This window comes from Syngnathus floridae, chromosome 10 (assembly GCF_059516105.1).
Source record: "Syngnathus floridae isolate MCC-2025c chromosome 10, RoL_Sflo_1.0, whole genome shotgun sequence".
Taxonomy (NCBI): Eukaryota; Metazoa; Chordata; class Actinopteri; order Syngnathiformes; family Syngnathidae; genus Syngnathus; species Syngnathus floridae.
The window spans coordinates 11,114,287-11,133,167 of record NC_142422.1 but is presented as its reverse complement, the minus strand read 5'-3'; the positions used below and the strand labels follow the sequence as shown (position 1 = coordinate 11,133,167).

The 18,881-nt window shown below is 45.0% G+C and overlaps 4 protein-coding genes across 5 annotated transcripts; all 4 read right to left on the bottom strand.

Moving 5' to 3' along the window:
• Nucleotides 1–285: 285 nt before the first annotated feature.
• Nucleotides 286–6,248, bottom strand: cyth2 (cytohesin 2). Its single transcript, XM_088386264.1, has 12 exons — nt 6,048–6,248; nt 5,043–5,193; nt 4,657–4,723; nt 4,460–4,578; nt 4,298–4,378; nt 4,054–4,166; nt 3,802–3,950; nt 3,624–3,735; nt 3,152–3,228; nt 2,768–2,839; nt 2,346–2,500; nt 286–2,183 (listed from the first exon to the last, which is right to left on the bottom strand). The coding sequence occupies exons 1-12, from the start codon at nt 6,112–6,114 to the stop codon at nt 2,096–2,098; spliced, it is 1,251 nt and encodes a 416-aa protein (XP_088242390.1). The 5' UTR covers nt 6,115–6,248; the 3' UTR covers nt 286–2,095.
• Nucleotides 6,249–6,461: 213 nt separating this feature from the next.
• Nucleotides 6,462–14,679, bottom strand: sphk2 (sphingosine kinase 2). 2 transcript variants are annotated; one of them, XM_088387654.1, is made up of 9 exons: nt 14,555–14,679; nt 14,371–14,465; nt 11,182–12,379; nt 10,477–10,626; nt 10,309–10,403; nt 10,129–10,244; nt 9,860–10,063; nt 8,229–9,756; nt 6,462–8,152 (listed from the first exon to the last, which is right to left on the bottom strand). In XM_088387654.1, the coding sequence occupies exons 3-9, from the start codon at nt 11,660–11,662 to the stop codon at nt 8,090–8,092; spliced, it is 2,637 nt and encodes an 878-aa protein (XP_088243780.1). In that variant the 5' UTR covers nt 11,663–12,379; nt 14,371–14,465; nt 14,555–14,679; the 3' UTR covers nt 6,462–8,089. The 2 variants fall into 2 exon arrangements, with proteins under 2 accessions (XP_088243780.1, XP_088243779.1); XM_088387653.1 differs by lacking the exon at nt 14,555–14,679 and having other exon boundaries at nt 14,371–14,535.
• A 69-nt stretch (nt 14,680–14,748) lies between these two features.
• Nucleotides 14,749–17,398, bottom strand: rpl18 (ribosomal protein L18). Its single transcript, XM_088387114.1, is given in 9 exon segments — nt 14,749–14,883; nt 15,228–15,297; nt 15,800–15,923; nt 16,048–16,146; nt 16,254–16,361; nt 16,474–16,560; nt 17,051–17,118; nt 17,121–17,202; nt 17,390–17,398. Coding segments are annotated over 9 exon segments (723 nt in total). The 3' UTR covers nt 14,749–14,807.
• On the bottom strand, nt 17,391–18,803 carry LOC148392369 (mpv17-like protein). Its single transcript, XM_088387342.1, has 7 exons — nt 18,767–18,803; nt 18,650–18,675; nt 18,493–18,549; nt 18,044–18,374; nt 17,897–17,967; nt 17,806–17,835; nt 17,391–17,710 (listed from the first exon to the last, which is right to left on the bottom strand). Exons 4-7 carry the CDS (start codon nt 18,363–18,365, stop codon nt 17,591–17,593), a joined length of 543 nt encoding a protein of 180 aa, XP_088243468.1. The 5' UTR covers nt 18,366–18,374; nt 18,493–18,549; nt 18,650–18,675; nt 18,767–18,803; the 3' UTR covers nt 17,391–17,590.
• Between the last annotated feature and the right edge of the window lie 78 nt (nt 18,804–18,881).

Here is an 18,881-nt window from a genome sequence, read left to right as displayed (position 1 = left end):
CTTTCAGATTTATTTGTCATTCAAAATTGCTGTAACACAGAATTGATTGATTTGAAGTTTTATATTTTAAAATGTAACATACCTGTTCAGCAGATAAGGAACTGATATTCCAGAAAAGGTCTGGGGAAGGCTGCAGGAGCCCAACTACAAGATGATTGACAACTTCTGTGTCTGATAGGTTGTTCTTCGTCAGGCATGGTGGTTAAAAAAAGAAATCCACCTACAAAATTCAAAATCTCCAAATTTTAGTCTGCTCAAATGAATCCGAATATGAACACACATCAATCAACAGTCAATCATAACCTTTTTATTGTTACACAGTTGTTTACTGGCACCAATGTGTGTGTGGTATGTGCCATTTGCTACATTTACATCATGTCTAGCTTTGTCTTCACTTTGCCATAAGTAAATAAATAAATAGAAAATAAAGACATTATTTTTCAGAAAGAGGTGGCTCAGAAACAAGAGAGTTTCGGTGTGCACTGTTTGCAACATTTTGCTGTTCTGAATCACTGTTGTTTTGTTTTTTGGCAACTTTGCACTTCAAGAATTCCCAGAAGGTCGAGAAAGCCCGCAGGCAAAAACGCAGAAGCACTAACGGAACTGACGAAAGGCCAGGCCTCTCTAAGCTTTGGGAGAGAAACGACTAACATAAAGGCAACTCACAAGGTTTTTTGTTCATCAGCTTGGCCGCCGCGACGGCTGTTAAGGTCCAAATACGATCGGCGTCATTATTCAGCTTCATGCTACTTGATTTAATGAAGAAAAAGAACAGCATGAAGGTTGTGAACTGCTGAGGTTTGAACCGAGCAGGTAATTGCGTTTTATATCGCAATGTGCAGTGGCGAGTCTGTTTTTAAAGTCTTACAAAATATGATGAATAATTGAAGGAAAGTTTGTTTTTTAATAACACTTCCTCTGAGTTTGGCCTGCATATGGTTCCCCAGCCTTGCTCTGGTGAGCCAGTTCACCGACGCACATCAGCCGCAACATCGGGTAAAGTGCCATAAAAAAAAAGCTACTTCTAGTTTTCTTACAGTCTACAAAAATCATCAACACGTCGGATCCGATTCATCTAAAACAAGAACGCGTTTTACCTGGATGGATCGGCGGACATTTTGTGTTCGGTGGACACTGGGAAGCAAAGGAAGGAACGCGAGAAAAAGTGTCTAATGATTTCATGAACGCTTGTGCTTCACCAGGCTAAGCGACAAATATTCTGCCGACTCTTCTTCTAGGCAACAAGGCACATGCTACAGACTTCTTGACGACTTCACGCCTGTCAACATGCACTCCAAACAGTAGCTCGTACAAAACGGGAACAATAAATTAAACATGGTCTCTACAAGTGAGCAATAAACAAATAATGCTAACATCTATTTACAAGAAACAAATATGGAAAAAAAAAGTCGTACATAGTCATGAGCTGCCTTTGACAAGAGGCCAGTTGAGGAGGATGTCAAAATGTCACGTCTTCATCTATTTGTCAAAATCGTAGGCTGGTGTAAAGCTGGAATGTGGGAGGGTGGGAGTGAGGGGCGTTTTGATTTTTTGGATATACAGTGTTCCCCCTACCATAAATTACTTTTTTAAATACCTATCTGCTGTTATCCACTTCTTGATGCCTTTTCTGAAAAGTCATAAGATGTCACATGATAGTGTCAAAGCACTGTCTAATAGAAAAGTAGTGCTTTGGCACCATTTTGTGGCTGAAGCTCCTCCTGTCACTTCAGCACAGTTCCTTGACACCACAGGATGGCGCCAAAGCAAGCCTTTCATGTAACGAAAAAGCTTAGTCTCAGCCTTGTGGCATCTTAGGGCATTTCAGAAGACAAAAAAGAGAGGACAAATAAATTGCACGCACTTGGGGAAACTCTGTATATGAGGAGCATTTGTGGCTATAACATATGTGGCGTTTTCATAGAGTTCCTCAGAGGTGTTTAGAGGACGGCATGAAGGGCCGCAAGTGTGTTCAACATGGCGGCCACTGCGATAAAGAGTCGTGTGGAGGAAGGAAGATGAGGATTTAAAAAAAAAAAAAAAAAAAAAAAAAAAAAAAAAAAAAAAAAAAAAAAGGAAAGGCGGCGGTAATACTCTAGGGCTGCTCTTCTTTCTTCTTCAGCGATATACGTTTCTTCCTGGCGGCGAGCATTTCATAGAATGGGTCCACGCTGACTGCAGATCTGACGTGACACACCAAAAATAAATTAGGAAATATTTCCCTCCCGAGTGAATCTACAAAATAGGAAATTTTCCCTTAAAATGAATTCAGCTATCTTCTGTGATCTAATTTCTAGTGGTACACCAAGAGAAGATCTGCATTCTTTTGCATTTTGCTGCCGTACTTGATACTGTGGATCCACTCATCCTTCTCCTCAGGCGTAGGGGCGGAGATGCGGTACACCATGTGGTTCCCCTCCACCACCCGGCCGTCCGCTTCAGTCTTGCACGCCTTGATCAGCTGACCGCGGTTGTTGGGGATGTACAACTCGAAGCAGTTCTGTTGGGACCAGACGACAGCGGCTGGGTCATGAAAGCTTGATTTTACACGGCAGATCTAAGTAACCAATATATGGTATCCAACACGTTTCAATTATTTCATCTATATGTAACAGCTCTACTTTCATTTGTTTGTTTTTTAAAGTGCCACAGTCATTCCAATTGTGCAGCTTGACAGCATAAAAAAAAATTTGAATTGTGCCAAGCATGCGAGACGAAATCCAGTCTAGGCAAAACAAACAATGAGCCGTGTGGAATGCAATCTTACAGGTTTGCGTGGGTCCTCCACCTCACGGATGCTGAGGTTCTCCAAGGGGATGATGCCTCGAGGTTCTTTGTCCTGTTGGTTTGAGCGCACACACAAACACGCGCTCACTTAAGAGCACAGTTGGGACAGCAACGTGTACGACCATAAAAAAAAAAACCTCACACAAGCCATCAGTAAATATGTCGCCTCGTATGGGCTTTGGGATTATTTTAAGCAGTGCACAAGCCACCTGACCAGTTCTACTTCTAAAGTGTTCAAAACATTTGGATGTCATGAACCTTTTCATAGCGTAACTCCAAAAGGAACTCCAACCGATTGTTGCCTGCATACAAATCGCCTTTTTTTTAACACACTAGATTCCATTCGTGAAGTGTGTCGACTTACTGTTGTGTATTCAAAGTAGTAGAGACAGTTGTCCGTGAGGATGAACCATCGCCTCTTCCAGGTTTTCACTCGTCCCCCTGAAAGCAACCGCTGAGAGTCAGACGACGTAGCCCACGCTAAACGTTCACCTTCTAGCTATCTACCTTCCCATGCACGACAACGAGAACTTGCGTCAGTACATACCTCCTGAGAAAACAAGCAGCGGCAGCGGAAGGCGGAAATCGCAGGGGAAGAAGCAGAAGACGAATTTATTTAGAGGGCGACCAGAGAGGAAGAGAGAGAGGAGGACATGATACATTAGTGACACACATGACAAGCCCCCGCCATGCCATGCAACAACAGCTCCACAGCGTGCCCCTCGTGGCCATTTTGTCATCGGCCGGACAGACGCAGACCCACCCAGCACAAAAAAAAAAAAAACAGCAAACTTTCCGACATCCAGAGTTGGATTTGTGAGCGGCGTTGCTCTCACCGAGCTTGAGCAGCCACCCCTCTCTGTCGGGGTTGAAGAAGGTGTGCGTCAGGTCGTTGCCGTCGTCCTCGGGGATCTTAAAGGGCTCGTTTTTGATGCTTTCGTACAGGTTCTGGGGTGAGGAGGGAAGAATTGCGTCAGAGTGCCGCTTGGACGTTCACGCCATCATTAAGCGTACTCGCAGCAGGTCCTCGGGCAGGTCCCCTCCGTCGTTGATGCCGCGGTTCATGGAGATGAAGCGCTCCAGGCCCGGTTTGTCCCTCACGTTGGGGTTGTGGAGGCTTGTATTAAGCATGATGATGGCGAACGACAGCACGTAACACGTGTCTGCAAACAGTGGCGAATTCAGTCACAGCTTTGTTTTTTTTCTTCATTACTTTAGAAATGAGAGGAAATGAATAATCAAAATGCTGTGCGTGTGAGTATGCACCAGTGCTCTGGAAGACGCCGGGGTTACAACGACAATATCTCTGAGCAAAGGCTTCCATCATTCTGTCAATCTTCTGGGCTTCACCAGGCAGACGGAAACTCCACAAAAATTGCCTGCAAACATGTCAATTACCACAGCATACATTTAAAATGCAGCTTTTTTGTGCATCATAGACCAAATGGCAGCTTGTTCTAAGTTTATCATTAAATTGTCTCGATTGTGAAATGGCATTCTGCTGACTTACCTGAGGGCCTGGACCAGGTTAAGATCTGTGAACTCGTGCAGGTCAACGAAAGCCTGGAGGACTTTGATGTTGAAGTCGTCCCTGCAGCAGAGCAGTGACGGAAGCATTAAAAAAAAAGGGATGGAATGAGATGAAGACTCAGAGTAGAGTAAAATAGGTCACCTTTCCCCGAGGTAATCGCCGATGGCAGTCTTGTTGAGGCCTTCTCCTTTGTAAAGGAACTGAGCGATGTCCTCCGGAGTGTGTCTGAGCAGCTCGTTCTCCACGAGAAATACGATGCCCTGTGAAGCCAAACACGCACTTTGTTGCCATCCAAGCTCCCCATGAAGAGTCTACAAGCAATATTTGAACTTTCCTACCTTTTTGGGATCCATGTTAAATTTCTTCCTTCCCATTGCAACATGCCTATTTTTCTGAAGGGTTTTACTGCACAATGGACAGAAGATAAGGTGCGATTACTACTATAAAAAGACATACACAGTGGAACATATCACATTAAAGGTCCAACAAAAAGCTCCAATTAGAAGTCCTTATGTAATAATGCCAAAATATGAACAGATTGGATATCAGCCAGCATCCTCATGTGGATTGTGTTGAACCCTGGCTGTTCCACTGTATTAAAAGTGCCAATAACAATAGGTGGCGTGCATTAAAGCATGATTCTATTCACATGTGAGCAGATGACATTACTAAAATTGCTTGAACCATTGTTTCCTTATGTACAACAATAATGTTCACTCCTCACCTGCCCTCCGTGCTGGCCTCAAGCCCTTCCACCTCCAAAATGGCCTCCCTGAGCTCCTCACGGAGCCTTTGAATCTCCAGCAGCAGGACCCCCTTCCTCCTGCGGATGTCCTCCAGCTCCGAGCGCTCCTCTGGGCTCAGGTCTACTGGGACTACGGGTGTGGGGGTGAAGCAGAGAAGAATGAGCCTGTTAGTTCTGCCGCTGTGAATACGACAAACACAGCTCTGACAATATAAAAGAAGGGGGGGGGGGGGTATTTATTAGCTTAAAATAAATCACCAAGGGCATTGTTACTCACATTGGGGATGACAGATTAGTGCTATTGTAATCACAAAACAAAAAAGAGAGTGGGGAAACAACTGCATAGGCTAGAGGGCAAAATTAAATTTAACGGACAAAATTTCTTTTCTATCCTATCCCCTGTTCAATATTACTTCTCTGGCTACTTCAGCTTCCCACAACTTCACAAAAACATGTTCTTGAAAACCTTTCAATTAATTGTGACTGTTTTATTAACCTTGTTAGGTTAACTGTTACTAAGCAGATTTGAATCCACAATCACTGGTTCACCATGCTGGAAGTAACACCAGGATAAAACCAAAACAAAAATTTTGACCCCCACCCCACCCCCAAAAACCACGCCCACACCCTGGATCCTACACAATAATAACACGCGGTTTTTAGCAGATTAGAAGTATTTTAAAAGAATAAGACGCTGTGGAACGCGAATCCCACTGGCGCTGTTAAATGTCCACCGGCACCGGCCTTACCTGAAACACTAACCGAATCGATCGATAGAAAGCTAACGTCTGCGTCAGTCGAACTGTGCCACAGCGAGATAGTGCTGTATTATTTTAGCAAACTTATACGAACATTAACTGCTCATTTATGTTTAACTATGTATCAAACGGCTTCATTGTCACACCGATTGTAATAATAAAAACGAAAAGCGGTAAGGGTTAGCCGCCGCTAGCTTAACGATAACGTCTCCACTTAGCCACTTACTGTAGTCCAAGTCATCCATTTTCGGCGCTTTGCTTTTAGGCATAAATATTTCCGAGTCGACTGTCATTCAATAGCAGAAAATGTGGATATATATACAAATATATCCACAGAAGTGAAAGGAAAGGAGGGGAGGGGGGGAACACGACTCCTAGTGGTTTCGATGCGTCGGCCCGGAGACAAAGAAAGTGCCCACACCGGAAGCGATGTGATGTGATCGAAGACAGTGTTTCCGGTCAGCGTGTTCTATTTTTCAAAATAGCTGTTTTAATTAGATAAAATGTTTCCGCTCAGCAATAAATATGTCTTTTTCAATCTATCAATCTTTTTTTTTATAAAAACGACTAGTAGTAAAACACAATTGAGTGACATTGCAGGAGTTAAACCGACAACATCAGGTGAAAAAAAATGTCAATACAGTTTTTAAGTTACATTTATTGAAAACATTGACAACTATGAACTGTACACCATAATCATATATTTTCTTCCATCATTTTAGTAATAAATGCAATTTTCTTACGAGGAGGGGCCACTATAGATGCCTGGACATTTAAACGCCACATCCATTTCATTTGTTCAGTTCCAACATACACAGACGGTAAAACCTGACGTCTTTTGATCCTGTACATTTTGGCAACAAGTCTAAATTATGATGTTCTTCTACGTGGTGGTGTTATAAACCTAGACCGCTACGCCACTGTGGTAGACTCTAGCTGTACTGCGTGTAAAAAAAAAAAAAAAAAAAGAAAATACAACAAGCAAAATAGCAGCCTGGTGAGCAGTTATAAATTGTAGTCCACTTTTTTTGTAGTCATGTTTGAACAAGATTTTCAACAGGATTGTAATACAAAGGCATTGCTATCTCCAGGCATGACCAGGACATGCGCTGTGCTGACAAGGGACCCAAACAGTTCACACACCGTCTCCACTGATTGATACAGTGCACATGCTATTGATTTGACCAGGTCATCAGCAGGTCTCAAAATAAGATTAACACAAAGCAGGCAATCATTTCTCACTCACTGTTGTTCCGATTCCACCAAAATATCTGTGAGGTCACTTAAGGCAAAGACATGATTTCAGTTGTCAACGCTCAGTCAAATTCAGTCTCCATCAAGTCCTATTGTGATTTTAAGTTTGTTTCTACATTCAACTTTCCCAGCTAAGAAAAAAATAAAACAAACGGACCAATGTAATTCCTTTCACAGGAATCATTTATAGTAGTATAGTTCTAAGGTACTTTTACTAGTGCTTTCCTCTTTTTCTTCTTGGCTGCAAATGATTAAAAACATCCAAGTGTGCATTCTAGTGTTGTGATTTCAGCCCCGTTCACACCGGCTCTAAAAGACCGCCGCACCACCACCACACAATTTTTAACGTTGCGGTTCTGTATAAACAATATTGTTTTTGGAGTTGTGCGTAAAAAGTGGATGAATGCCTTCTGTTTCAGCTCCGTATGAAAGAGGCTTTTGCGTGCTGCTCTAACATAAGAAAAATAAAATGGACTCCAGAGGATTATTGAGTGCCATGAAATGTAGACATCAAATACTGTTGAGGCTAAAGTAAGTGAAATGAACTTTGTTAACCACTGAAGCTCTAACCTTGTATAGTGTCGTTTTGCAAAGTCAATTTTTTTCCTGTAAGGAAAAATACTGGTAGTGCTTCTGAGCATGCATACTATCACGTATACACGCACCCGCATCATGCACTGTCCGCACAAAAAAAAAAAAAAAAAAAAAAAATCAACAGACATTCGATTGTTCTTCCCTCGTTATTCCAGGCTGTGCGGTTTTCATGCGTCTGCGGGGTTCGCTTGGCGTAATCCCGCCGATGTGCAACGCGGTGCAGTTTTCATCCATTTTCTAAAACAAAACAAAACTATCAATCCCTGCATTCCTGCTCTAATGATGCATGGCTCGGTAAGGTTCTCCCTTTTACCCTCAAACTGTTTTTGTGCAATCCAGGTTAGTTCAGAATCAGAGCATACGTGGCAACAGGTGTGACATAATTCAGAAGTTAGTAATCAGCTTCAACCAATCCCTGATTTAGAACCTGGTGACCTGCACTCCCGAGTCACCGACAATGAGGCGCGCCATGGAGGGATGGACCTACAACGAAACCATGAGGAGTCAAAAACATAGCAAAAGTGATGACAGCCAGACTTTTGCAAAAATTGAAACTGACCTGCGCTTGCAATGGTCCATACGGCACCAGCTCTCCGTCCACTGTGAGGGTCCCGCGTGCCGACAGAGGCTGCAGCCGGAAGGCGCGGCAGGAAATGTGGCTGACGTACGGCGAGCTGACAGAGTGGTGCGTTCCTCTCTCCATGGCGAAGAACAGTCGGAGTAAGGTGGCTCTGGATATGCCCGCCCGCACGAAGGTCAGGTGGATGAGTCCGTCGTCAAACCTGGCCTGCGGCGCGGCGTGCAGGTCGGCTCCCAGGTGGCTTTGATAAAGGGCCAAAACCAGAACAAAATCGCCCTCTATTGTGACCCAGTCTCGCGTGGGAAGGGGTTGGTCCAGTGGGGGCAACAGGTCATCTCTGGGGATGTTTAAAGGCAGCGAGACGTAAGGACGGTTCTTGAGGGGCCCAGCCGGCTCGGCCATGTCAAAGCTGAACGACGAGGTGGCCGTGCGTATGGATGGTGAGGGCGAGGTTGACCCGGGCGTGTTGGGACGAGGCGCCAGGAATGACGAGGCGTGCGGGGAGGCGCATGAAGGTGAAGATGGAGGCGTGGGGGACAGAGAGAGCGACAGGGAGGGAAGTTTAGGAGGCAGCGAGTTAGAGTGCGAGTGCTGCAGGAGCGACAGGGGCCTCGGCCGCGAGGAGTTCTGGTTCTGGTCCACAGTTCTGGGTTTGTAGGAGAATGGGGAGTGGCGAAAGGGGGAGGAGATGGTGAGGGCACGTTCGCGGGCAACATCCAGAGGGTAGACATCTTTCTGGAAGAAGCTTCCGTTCAGGTCTTCATCCTCTACAGCGTAGGAGGGGCCGGAATTGCAGTCGGCTTGACCAAACAGCGTGTCGGCTATCTGGCTCGAAGGAGCAGAGTTCTTCCTGAGGGTCTGCCGGGCTTCATCTTGGTAGGTGAAACAACCTTCATCTGCCTCCGAGCCTTCAGCAGGCTCTTCTTGGGCGAGTGTCGCCCCCTCACACTTTACGTGGTCGACCCCATCTCCAACCTGATGCTCATCCTCCTCCATCTCACTCGAGTCCTCCTCGGTTCTTCCCTCGTCCTCGTGTTCGTCTTTAATCTGTGCCAGTCCGGTGTCCCCTCCCACGTTGCAGTTGCCCCGCCCCTCCTTCAGCCTGGCCTCTTCCATCTCAGCCTCCCCCTCATTCTCCTTCTCCCTGTCCTCCATCAGGCTGCTGGCCCTCACCACGCCCGTGCCTCCTCCCCGGGCTCGCTCCCGTCTCCGCTCTCGTTCCCGTTGCCTCTCCTCCTTCTCCCGCTCGCCCTCACCCCGCCGCAGACTCCGTTGTTCGCTGATGCCCATGTCGGAGGAGGTGCGATGGATGGGCGGTTTGCAGAAGCCCTCCAGGCCCTCTGTGATGCTTCGGGAAAGGGGCCTCCTCGGCGCGGGGGGCGTGATGTCGGGCGAGGGGGCCACGCTGGAGGGGGGCAGGTAGGACAGGCGACCCTTGTAGGAGCGGAGGGAGGCGATCCGCACTAGCGTGCCCAGAGTGAAACGCGCTGAGCCCAGCCCGCGATACCTGCCGTCACATGACACAGACGAAGCTAAAGACTCGATTCAACATTTCATCAAATGCAGATGGATCTGAAATCGATCCCCGCCATGTTCACGGCACAGCTCACCTTTCACTTTCAATGTCCACATCCGACACGAACCCCCAGGCGACGGACAGGAACGAAAAGAGCCTCCTGGGCCCGTGCCCGGTTCGGCTGTTGTTGGCGGGCGGGCTCGTCGTCACGGAGACCAGGTCCATGGGCCGCACGCCGCCGCGACACAGCAGGAAGCAGCAGTTCAAAAGGAGAGGCTCCCGAAGGCACATGTCAAACCTGCCAACACGTCAGGAAAATTGACTTCCAACGCCGATGTGCAGGACAAGACGGAGGTTTCCTACCCCGCGTGGTGGTTGATGGACCCGGCCAGCGCATTGCCAGAACCACAGGGCAGAATGCCGACAGGTGTTTTTATCGCTCGCTCCCAATCTGGACGCTCCATTAAGCCGTTTATAACCTGCCGGATCAGAGCAAACGATATCGTAACGCGCCTAACGTTTGTCCACCTTATCGATCCTTACCTCATGCAGGAGGCCGTCTCCGGAAATGATGACGACGCCGTCCCACTCCGGTAGCGATATCTCCCTGATAAGCTCTCTGGCGTGGTTCTGACGCTCTGAGGCAGATAGAGACGTACTTGTGTAACTCGAGCGGACGCCGCTTGTCTCGTCTGCCTTGGTGCCGCTTACCTGTCTGGATCAGGTTATAGCTGATGTTGGCCTCCCTGATCATGGGCAGGATGTGCGTCTGACACCACTGCATCGCCTGTCCTCGCCCACTGAAGGGATTGACCAGCAGCAGTAGACGCTTGGGGCGAGGTAGGAGGCTTCTGGAAAATTCTTCAAAGTAAAAAAATAAAAAATGGGTTAGAAGAAATCCACAGAAAAGCAATATGGCCGCAAGTCAGGGTGCGCGCCGTAACTAACAAACAGAGCAAAGAATGGAGCAGAGATGATGAAATGAAGCCAGGACAGCCTTGTTTACTGTGAGAAAGGAGATGATGAAGTTTGGGTTGAGGTCAGGAAACAAAGGAGAGAGGGAGATTAGATACACTCGAGGGGCAAAGGAGGGAGGAAGGAGACAGGAAAGGAGATCAGACGCTGGTGAAGTGCAAAGGCCGCTGACAAAAGGTCAACACGCAAGCACCGGTGAGCATTGCTGTAAACATCTCGCACATTTCAGTTTACTTGACATACAAGGCGTTTCAAGTGTGGACCTGCTTTGTTGTTTCTCTTGCATGTCTTGGTCACTATGACATCAAGTTATATTTAGCGTGCATTTACAAAGGGAGCAGAAATCAAGATGGCAAGAGGAGGAAGGGCTGCACAGAACATATTACAAAGAAAATTTGGGGGTCGACTTCCCTTTAAACACTAAAACAAATGTGCACTCACCCGTTTCGGCCGTGACCGGCACCCCCCGAAGTAAACACTGCACGGCGGCCGACCATCGCTCCGCCTCCGTTCTGCTCTCAGCCAGGTAAGCCCTCACCTGGCGGCGACGCGACACCCCTTTGCGTCGTTTACCTGGCGGGTACCAGTAGAGCACCAGGAGCGGGGGCGCGGGCGCTCGGGGGCAGCTGCATCCCACCAGCTCCGACAGAGGCAGCAGCAGCCGGGCCTCTTTACCCGGACGTGGCGACAGGCGCTGGATGTGGACGTGCAGGTGGGTGAGGGTCAGCGCGTAGTTGGAGGCCGGCGCCAGCGTGGGCGAAGCGGCTGGGGAGAGCCCGCCCGGACCGCCGCCGGGGCTGTTGGGGCAGCTATTATTGTTGCTGCTGCCACTGTTGTTGTTGTTGTTGGACCCCCAGCTGGCAAACTGTCCGTGGAGGAGAGCTTCCGACGGGGAGAAAGACGACGGTTCTGGGGAGCGCATTCTCGCTCGCCAGGCGGGGAAAACCTTTACTGAGTCCCAAAAATTTAAAAAAGCTGCAAAATGGAGTCAAAATGTTTAAAAAGATCTTTCAGTTCTTAAATTGACAAAAAAAAAAAATCCCTTGTGTCCTCAGTGTCTTCATTGGTTTGGGAAACCAGCAGTTTCCAGTTCATAGTGTCAAACGGAGCCTTCCAGTGTTTACTAGCTTCAATTCACTCCCAGTCAGGTTCTAGTTCAAAATATTTCAATCAAGTCACATCCACGAGGTAAAACAACAAGAACATCACAACCTAAGAAAACTTAGCAGCTACAACATCAACAATAAATCTTTTAAAATAATTAAGATTCACCGAGAATACTGGCCGAATGACTAAGACTAAAAAAACAAAAAAGAAATCAACACCTTGACCGCTAAAACAATCGTCATTAAATAAACATGTGTTCAGGCTGCCGCTTACGTGCTGGACAGACATGAAAAGTGCTGGACGGTACTTGATTTGGACAAGAGATGATCATTATATCATTGATAAGGAGTGTCTGATTTGATTTTTCTTTCTGTCTTCCATCTCAGGGGTGGCAACAGCAGAAGAGACAAGTGGACGGGAGACAAAAACAACGGACACACACAAAAGAAAAGAAAAACGGAGACAGGTCCAGGTGGCTCCTTGTCATGGTCAAAATTCCAAGCGTCACGTTCCCTCATGGAGCTCTCGGCTCCTGGATAGAGACAAAAGTTAACATTTGTTAATGATCTTTGATTTAGCTTGGTTAGCAAAAGAAGATGTTGGTTCTCAGAAGTGCATGAAGTGCTCAATTTTGTTTTTGCTGAGACGGGCTGTGAGTCAAAGTCACACCGGCGGCTTGCTGACGTGCAAAAACCACAGCGGCTGAAGACTCTCAAGATGACAACCACATCATCTGCCTGCAATTTGTTACACTTGGGCCATACAAAAAGTGGTATGAATTGCTATGGTGTAATGATGACGCAAAGAGAAAACTTCAGGTGACCCGACACAGAGCCATGTTGAACCCTACATGGCTTTTTGCATTGTGTTAGCAATTATTCCTAAAGCAATATTTCGACAACTTAAATGTAGTAAATTTAGCCTTATTTTTGAACTTTGCTGACTATCTGGCCAAAATGTATTCTTTTTTTTTTATTGTTTAAATATATGCAATAATTGTTAGCTGGCTAAACAACGCTGCGTTTATATATCAAAGTACAACACTTGGCGCTATCTTGCGCTCTAACTATTTGAACTTGACAAAGTGGTCATCTCTCGCTTTCAACTTTTACGACATTCAGGAAACATTATGCAAGCTGCGGTGCAGACAGAATCAATGCCTGGCCGATGTCCTGTTTTGATAAGGCCGGCGTTCCAAAAGGAGCAGCCCCCGCGGCCATTGTTGCACCTTTGGTCCTTGAAACAGGGCGTGGACACGTCAAATAATAATACGAGCAACGGACTAATTTGGACTCCCGCACAATGAGGCCACTGTTGACTGACTCGTGGGGGTATTTTGGGCATGTGTGAGCAAGCTTTTGCTTTTAACCCTTGACTGCATCATGTTGTTAGGGACGCTCAACAGAAACATCAAGCTGTCAATCTTATTTAGAGCAGGCATTCCAGTTTTCAGCGCCCAATCCCAATTAGAAAGCTGGATCAATAAAAACCTCTTCTTCACTCTTAAAACACATATGACAAGATGATCCTTAATTTAATAACATTTCAAATGGTTGGCAATTTAACAGAAAATGAGACAGCAACTTGGCTCAACTTACCTGTTGTCCATGAATAATGCTTAACAGCCTTCACCGCTCTTTTTTTTTTTTAAGACTTGTACAGGTTGTCTCGGCTAAATATATTGTTTGGCTTGGAAGCACAAACCTTGTGTTAAACGTTTACTACTGTTTTGTTGTGCTTGCATTATGCACATTTGATCGGGATTTACTGTTCCACATTCTGGGAGGATGGTTGACAGTTTCATGAATATACTTTGCTTGTTTACTGTGTTGTTTTACGTATACATTATTTATATATAGCTGGTATATTACATTACTGGTCACATCACCATTGAAATGGAGACCTTTGAATTAACGTTTTGATTTTTCTTTTTTGTAAATGTATAAAGGCATTATTCACCCTATATTACCTCATTTTGACTTTGATGAATGAGTAAATGTACTTATTTCGGGAGCTTAATTTAGCGTACAAAGTAAAGCTACGTGTGCCCCTTGAACTTTAACCAGCGTTGTGCAGATGTTAGCTAGATAGGCTTGTAGTGTCTTGTTAAGGGTTAGAGATTAATTTCATCAGAAGGAAAGCATTGTTTTTTTGTCAAAGTATATTACCATGTAATTATGGGCGACTTTGTTTTGACGTGAGCTCGGAGTGCTACAGTAATGATGCGCAAACTGCAAGCGACTTGGCTGTTTATTGTCTTCAAATCATCAACCGATTAAAGTGAACAATTGATAATGAACAGGCTGATATATTCAGATTGCCTTAAAAGCTCCTTTTTTAAACTTCACGACTAGCTAGGCGTTAATCGCGTGCAAACTGGCTAAGATGTCAAGCTAGCCGAGGTTAGGTTTTGATTCAAAGCAGAACCGTCACAATGGAGACAGGCTTTTGTCATCGCGAAGCAATCGGTTGTTGATTTAATCGGAATAAAATTAAAAAAGAAACCAAAAGTAAGCGCCGTACCTCATCTTGTTTGCTGCTGTTCTGGTGACAAGCGAAGCGGTGTGCTGCTCCTGTCTCGCTGCAGGAAGTGTGCGCGCTGCTGCCGCTGGTGCTGCCTTGAGCGGCGCAAAGGAAACCCAATAGCAAGAAGGAAAACATTGAAACACCCTCCGACATTCTCCAATCATTGACAGACATCACTCACTTCCTGTTTGGGCTAGAATGCCTCCACATGCCTCGGCGGCCTATCATTCCCACACAGACTTGTGCATGACGCTTTCATGGCAAAGTTGCTCAAAGGAATGTATCATTGTTGAATTGGAGGTCACGTTCCAAGAATTGGCACGCAACGAAATTTGTGGCACCATATAAGGGGAGAAGTAAACACAACAGAGGAAGTGATGTTTTGTACAGCCAGTCTTTTATTTGAATCATGTGTGGTAAACAAAAGAGAGACTTTAGTTTTTGTAGCCACGGCTGGCTCTGCGACCACGAGCTCTCTCAAACTTCCTGCCCTTGGAACGAATGTAGGGCCTGAAAGAAAAAAAACCCACAGGTTACAACGTTGACTGGCCTTTTTTTTATCTTAAAGAATTCTTTGCCTGGGGGCAGTATTTTTTTATTTAACTTGAGTGAAATTCATTTGCATTTAATTTGTTAAAAATAATTGTTTCTTAACATTTTGGTACACATTATATTTAACCTTTATGAAATTTGCAGTGCCTTTCAACTCAATCATTTGTCAGCTAATTGCAGGGGCATAAAGACAAACTTAACACACCTTTTTCATGAATATTGGCATATTTTTAGAAAACACACAAATCATTACTAATGACTCATGATAGAATTCCACTAGAACAAATGTAGTATGCACGTACTTGCTGTGGCTGTGAGGAGTTCCAGGAGCTTTACCAAAGTGCCTGTACACCTCTCTGCCCTTGCGAGGACCTGAAAAACAACAGATCATTTTCTCATCTCATCTTTTGACTTATGACAACTATTGTACTAATTTTACTCTTGACAATTTTGATCAAGCAAAGCGACTGCTGTTAAGAGTCGATTGTTGCAATCTAAAAAAACAAAGACGCGGCTATGGAGAAAAATTCTGCACTTGAGTCGACTTGTGGCTATAAAAATAACTTGCCATGTGATACAATCTAAAATCAATTCAAGCCGGTTCAACAGTGAGAAATCGTGGCACCAACTGCCTGCAGGTTAATGTTTCATCCGTCATGCTATGGAACAGAACATCCATATCTGGATATTGAATGATAGCGGCTCATGTTTGACCGACACAAAGGGAGAGTGAGCACAATTTTTACATGACTCATCAGTCAAGCTTGACATCTGTAGATTTTTTATGGTTCTCTCTCTGCCCATGTAATTTCTGTTTAAACATACACAAGCAATCAATTAATTGAGCACTATGAACATGTGGTGCTGTCCTTACCAGACAACAGCACGGTGCCTTTTCCTTTGGGTGATGCCATCGCCAGCTGGTCAAAAGTGATCACTTGACCTCCGGCCTGCAGGATCCTGCGGCGAGCACCTTCACTCACCCTCAGGGCGCACACCTTGAGGATAACAGAGGGAAAAAAAAAATTTCACACTCCCAAAAAGATATTGCTATTCAGCATCTGGATATTTGAAACATATAAACAAATCTGGAAAATCATGTAAATGCTGACGATCCCCGACCTTGAGCTTGGGAACTTTCTGCATCCTGACGTCATCAGTGATCGTTCCCACGACAACGGCGATCTTGTTATCACGACCGCCCAACGCCATTTTATGGATCTGCAAAGAGATATTTGCTAATTCAGTGGTGAAGAAATTGACATCTCACACAAACATTTAGAGGTTGTTCTTTAAAATAAGGAAAGTACGAGGTGGGTGAGACCAACCAGGCGAGAAAGGGAGATAGGAGGCCTGTTACTTCTGCTCATGAAGAGCCTTTTCAGGACAACTTTGTTGAAAGTCGAATTGGAGCGGCGGGTCAGGAACCTGTACAGCTAAAAGGCAATACATTTTAAAAACTTAAACCCCAGACAGTGCGCTCCCACAATTTTGTGGGTCATCATTCAAGTGTGTCGAACTTTAAGGGTGTGCGAGTGTCACAATTACCTTGACCAGGAGCCTCAGGTAGATATCCCGACTCTTGGGCTCCTTCCTGTGCACCTTACGATCCTTATTATGTCTTATATCGACTCCCTTTTGAAACAAGAAAACACAAGATTAAACTTAGATCTGTTGTTATACATATGCAAACACAAAATGCAATTGAACTAAATCACACGAGGTTCATCGCGATATTTGGACAAGTCGGTATACGTTGACTCGAGCGGCTCATTAGCTCCACAACACACACACATGCCGAATTTAACAAGAACACTACCACAAGACAAACTAACTTATATGAAAATAATGTTCGTATTATTCCCTGTTGTTTTACATTGGTAGCTTTTTTTGAACGTGTGTTGTGTGCAACGTCATTGATTTCGCTAGCTCGCTGTCGGCACCAAGAGACGAAGCTAATGTGGCTTGCAGGGACTAGTAAGAGGAAAATGGCGGTTAGATTGCAAAGTAAATTGTTCCAACAATAGCTAAATATGTTATTCAAGAAGATACGTGGTGGGAATTAGGAGGATGACCGTGGATAGCCAAGCTGGGCAATCAAGAAAGTTAAACTAGCGAGACCTACCATCTTGGACACGAAGGGAAAAGGAAAAAGGAAGAGCGGAGGTCTCGCGATAAACACTGCACGAAATGTCGCGTCTCTGATTGGTTGAGAACAAACGCAGCTTCCGGTGGGCCTCGGCGAGAAAAAACTGTCTGGGATTTTGAATGGCGCCTCTAGTGTCAGTATATATAAAACAATCTGCGTATGCGTAAATATCTGTCAATATTTTAAGATTATGAAATCATTTTAACTTAAAACACTAAATATGATTAGCAATATGCAATTATTTATTGCTATGAGCCTATGACAATGTAATAAGATGGATTTATTTTTGTATTCATAAATATTAATATTACACACCATTTGCATGTGGTCATTTATTTAAGACAAAAATGGGAAAATCCTCATTGCAGCTAAAGAATTTAAGATAGAGCTTTAATCACATAAGTCAATGCCATTACTATTCTGAGCAAGTTCAAAACTAGAAAATATTATGCAAACAAATTAGCAAAATGATATCAGTACAGTAAATGATCATTGAGTACAAAAGTTGTGTAGAATTCATTCAAGTTTGCCGCCCTTCTGCTGTCGGAGGTGACATAGGAAAATAGTGAACACGAGAGCGACGCCTCCAAGGAACACAGTCCGAGCCACGGGGGGCACCAAGGAAAAGTTCACAGCCTGGAATGATAATGATGGGGGAGAAAAAAAAAACATTACAAGATGAAGCTTTAAATCTGACTTTCCCACAAAGTGACCAACCAACGAGATCTCACCTGCATTGTTGACCAGAACACCACACCAGTCTGAAAAAAAATACACAATTTGAGAATACTTTACAATTAACACAAAAATTGAATTGTGTACCTTGTAAGATGTCCAGAATTTCTCTCTCCAGTCTTGAAGAAGATCATCTTTATTTTCGAGTAAACTCAATCCTAAAAGAAGAATCAACACATGAGTTGAAGTGGTTGAATGAACAAAAACAAATCCTGATTTTAATCATCAACTCACCAATATAAAAGGCACTGATGGTGAGCGGTGCCGCCACAAGCTGATCCACCAGCACCTTCCCCGTCACTGCCTTGACCCCGCCCCCCGGCAGCATCCTCTCCAGCCAGCGCAGCCACTGGTAGTTGAAGTTGGCATGGAAACAAAAGCCCACGGTTGCCACTCGGGCCGTCTGGCACCAGTCCACGCCAACAAAAGCCACGGACGCGTCTCGGCGGCCCAACACGCGCTGCTGGAAGAGGTCGGCGGAGGCGAACAGCACCGTGTAGCCGACCACGTTGCTGATGTACGGATGGGCCCTGAACGTGGCCCAGGCCCTGTTCATGGTAGAAACCTCACAAACAGAGAATTAGGTGAAATGTGACTAACTGGAATGAAACAGATTAATCTTAGATTTCCAAATAATTAAGAACTAAGTATGAAGTAGGTCCAAATTCCACAATCGCTCCCACCGTGTTGTCTGCCAACTTCCTGAACCGAGAGACGCCTGCTCTCCTCCCCGATTGGCTCTGTTGGACAAGGAGGAGCTGAAATCAATCTTTGAGACCCTTCTCACTGGGTCAAAGTTCAACTTCTTGCTGTTAAAGGCGCCGGGTGATAGTAGTATACCTATATCAGGTTGCTGCTATGAGAATCTGAAAGAAAAAAAAAAGCTTTCAATATTCATATTCAAGTTTGTTGTGATTCAAAACACACTTTCTGTACTTTATAAATTGCATTACTTACCAGGAGAGAACTCTCTGCTCTAAATTCTGAAGTAGCCTTATCTCATGTGTCATTCTAATAATAGAACTCCAAGCAGTTAAGCGATAGAAATCCAAGAAAGTTAAATCTGCTGTGA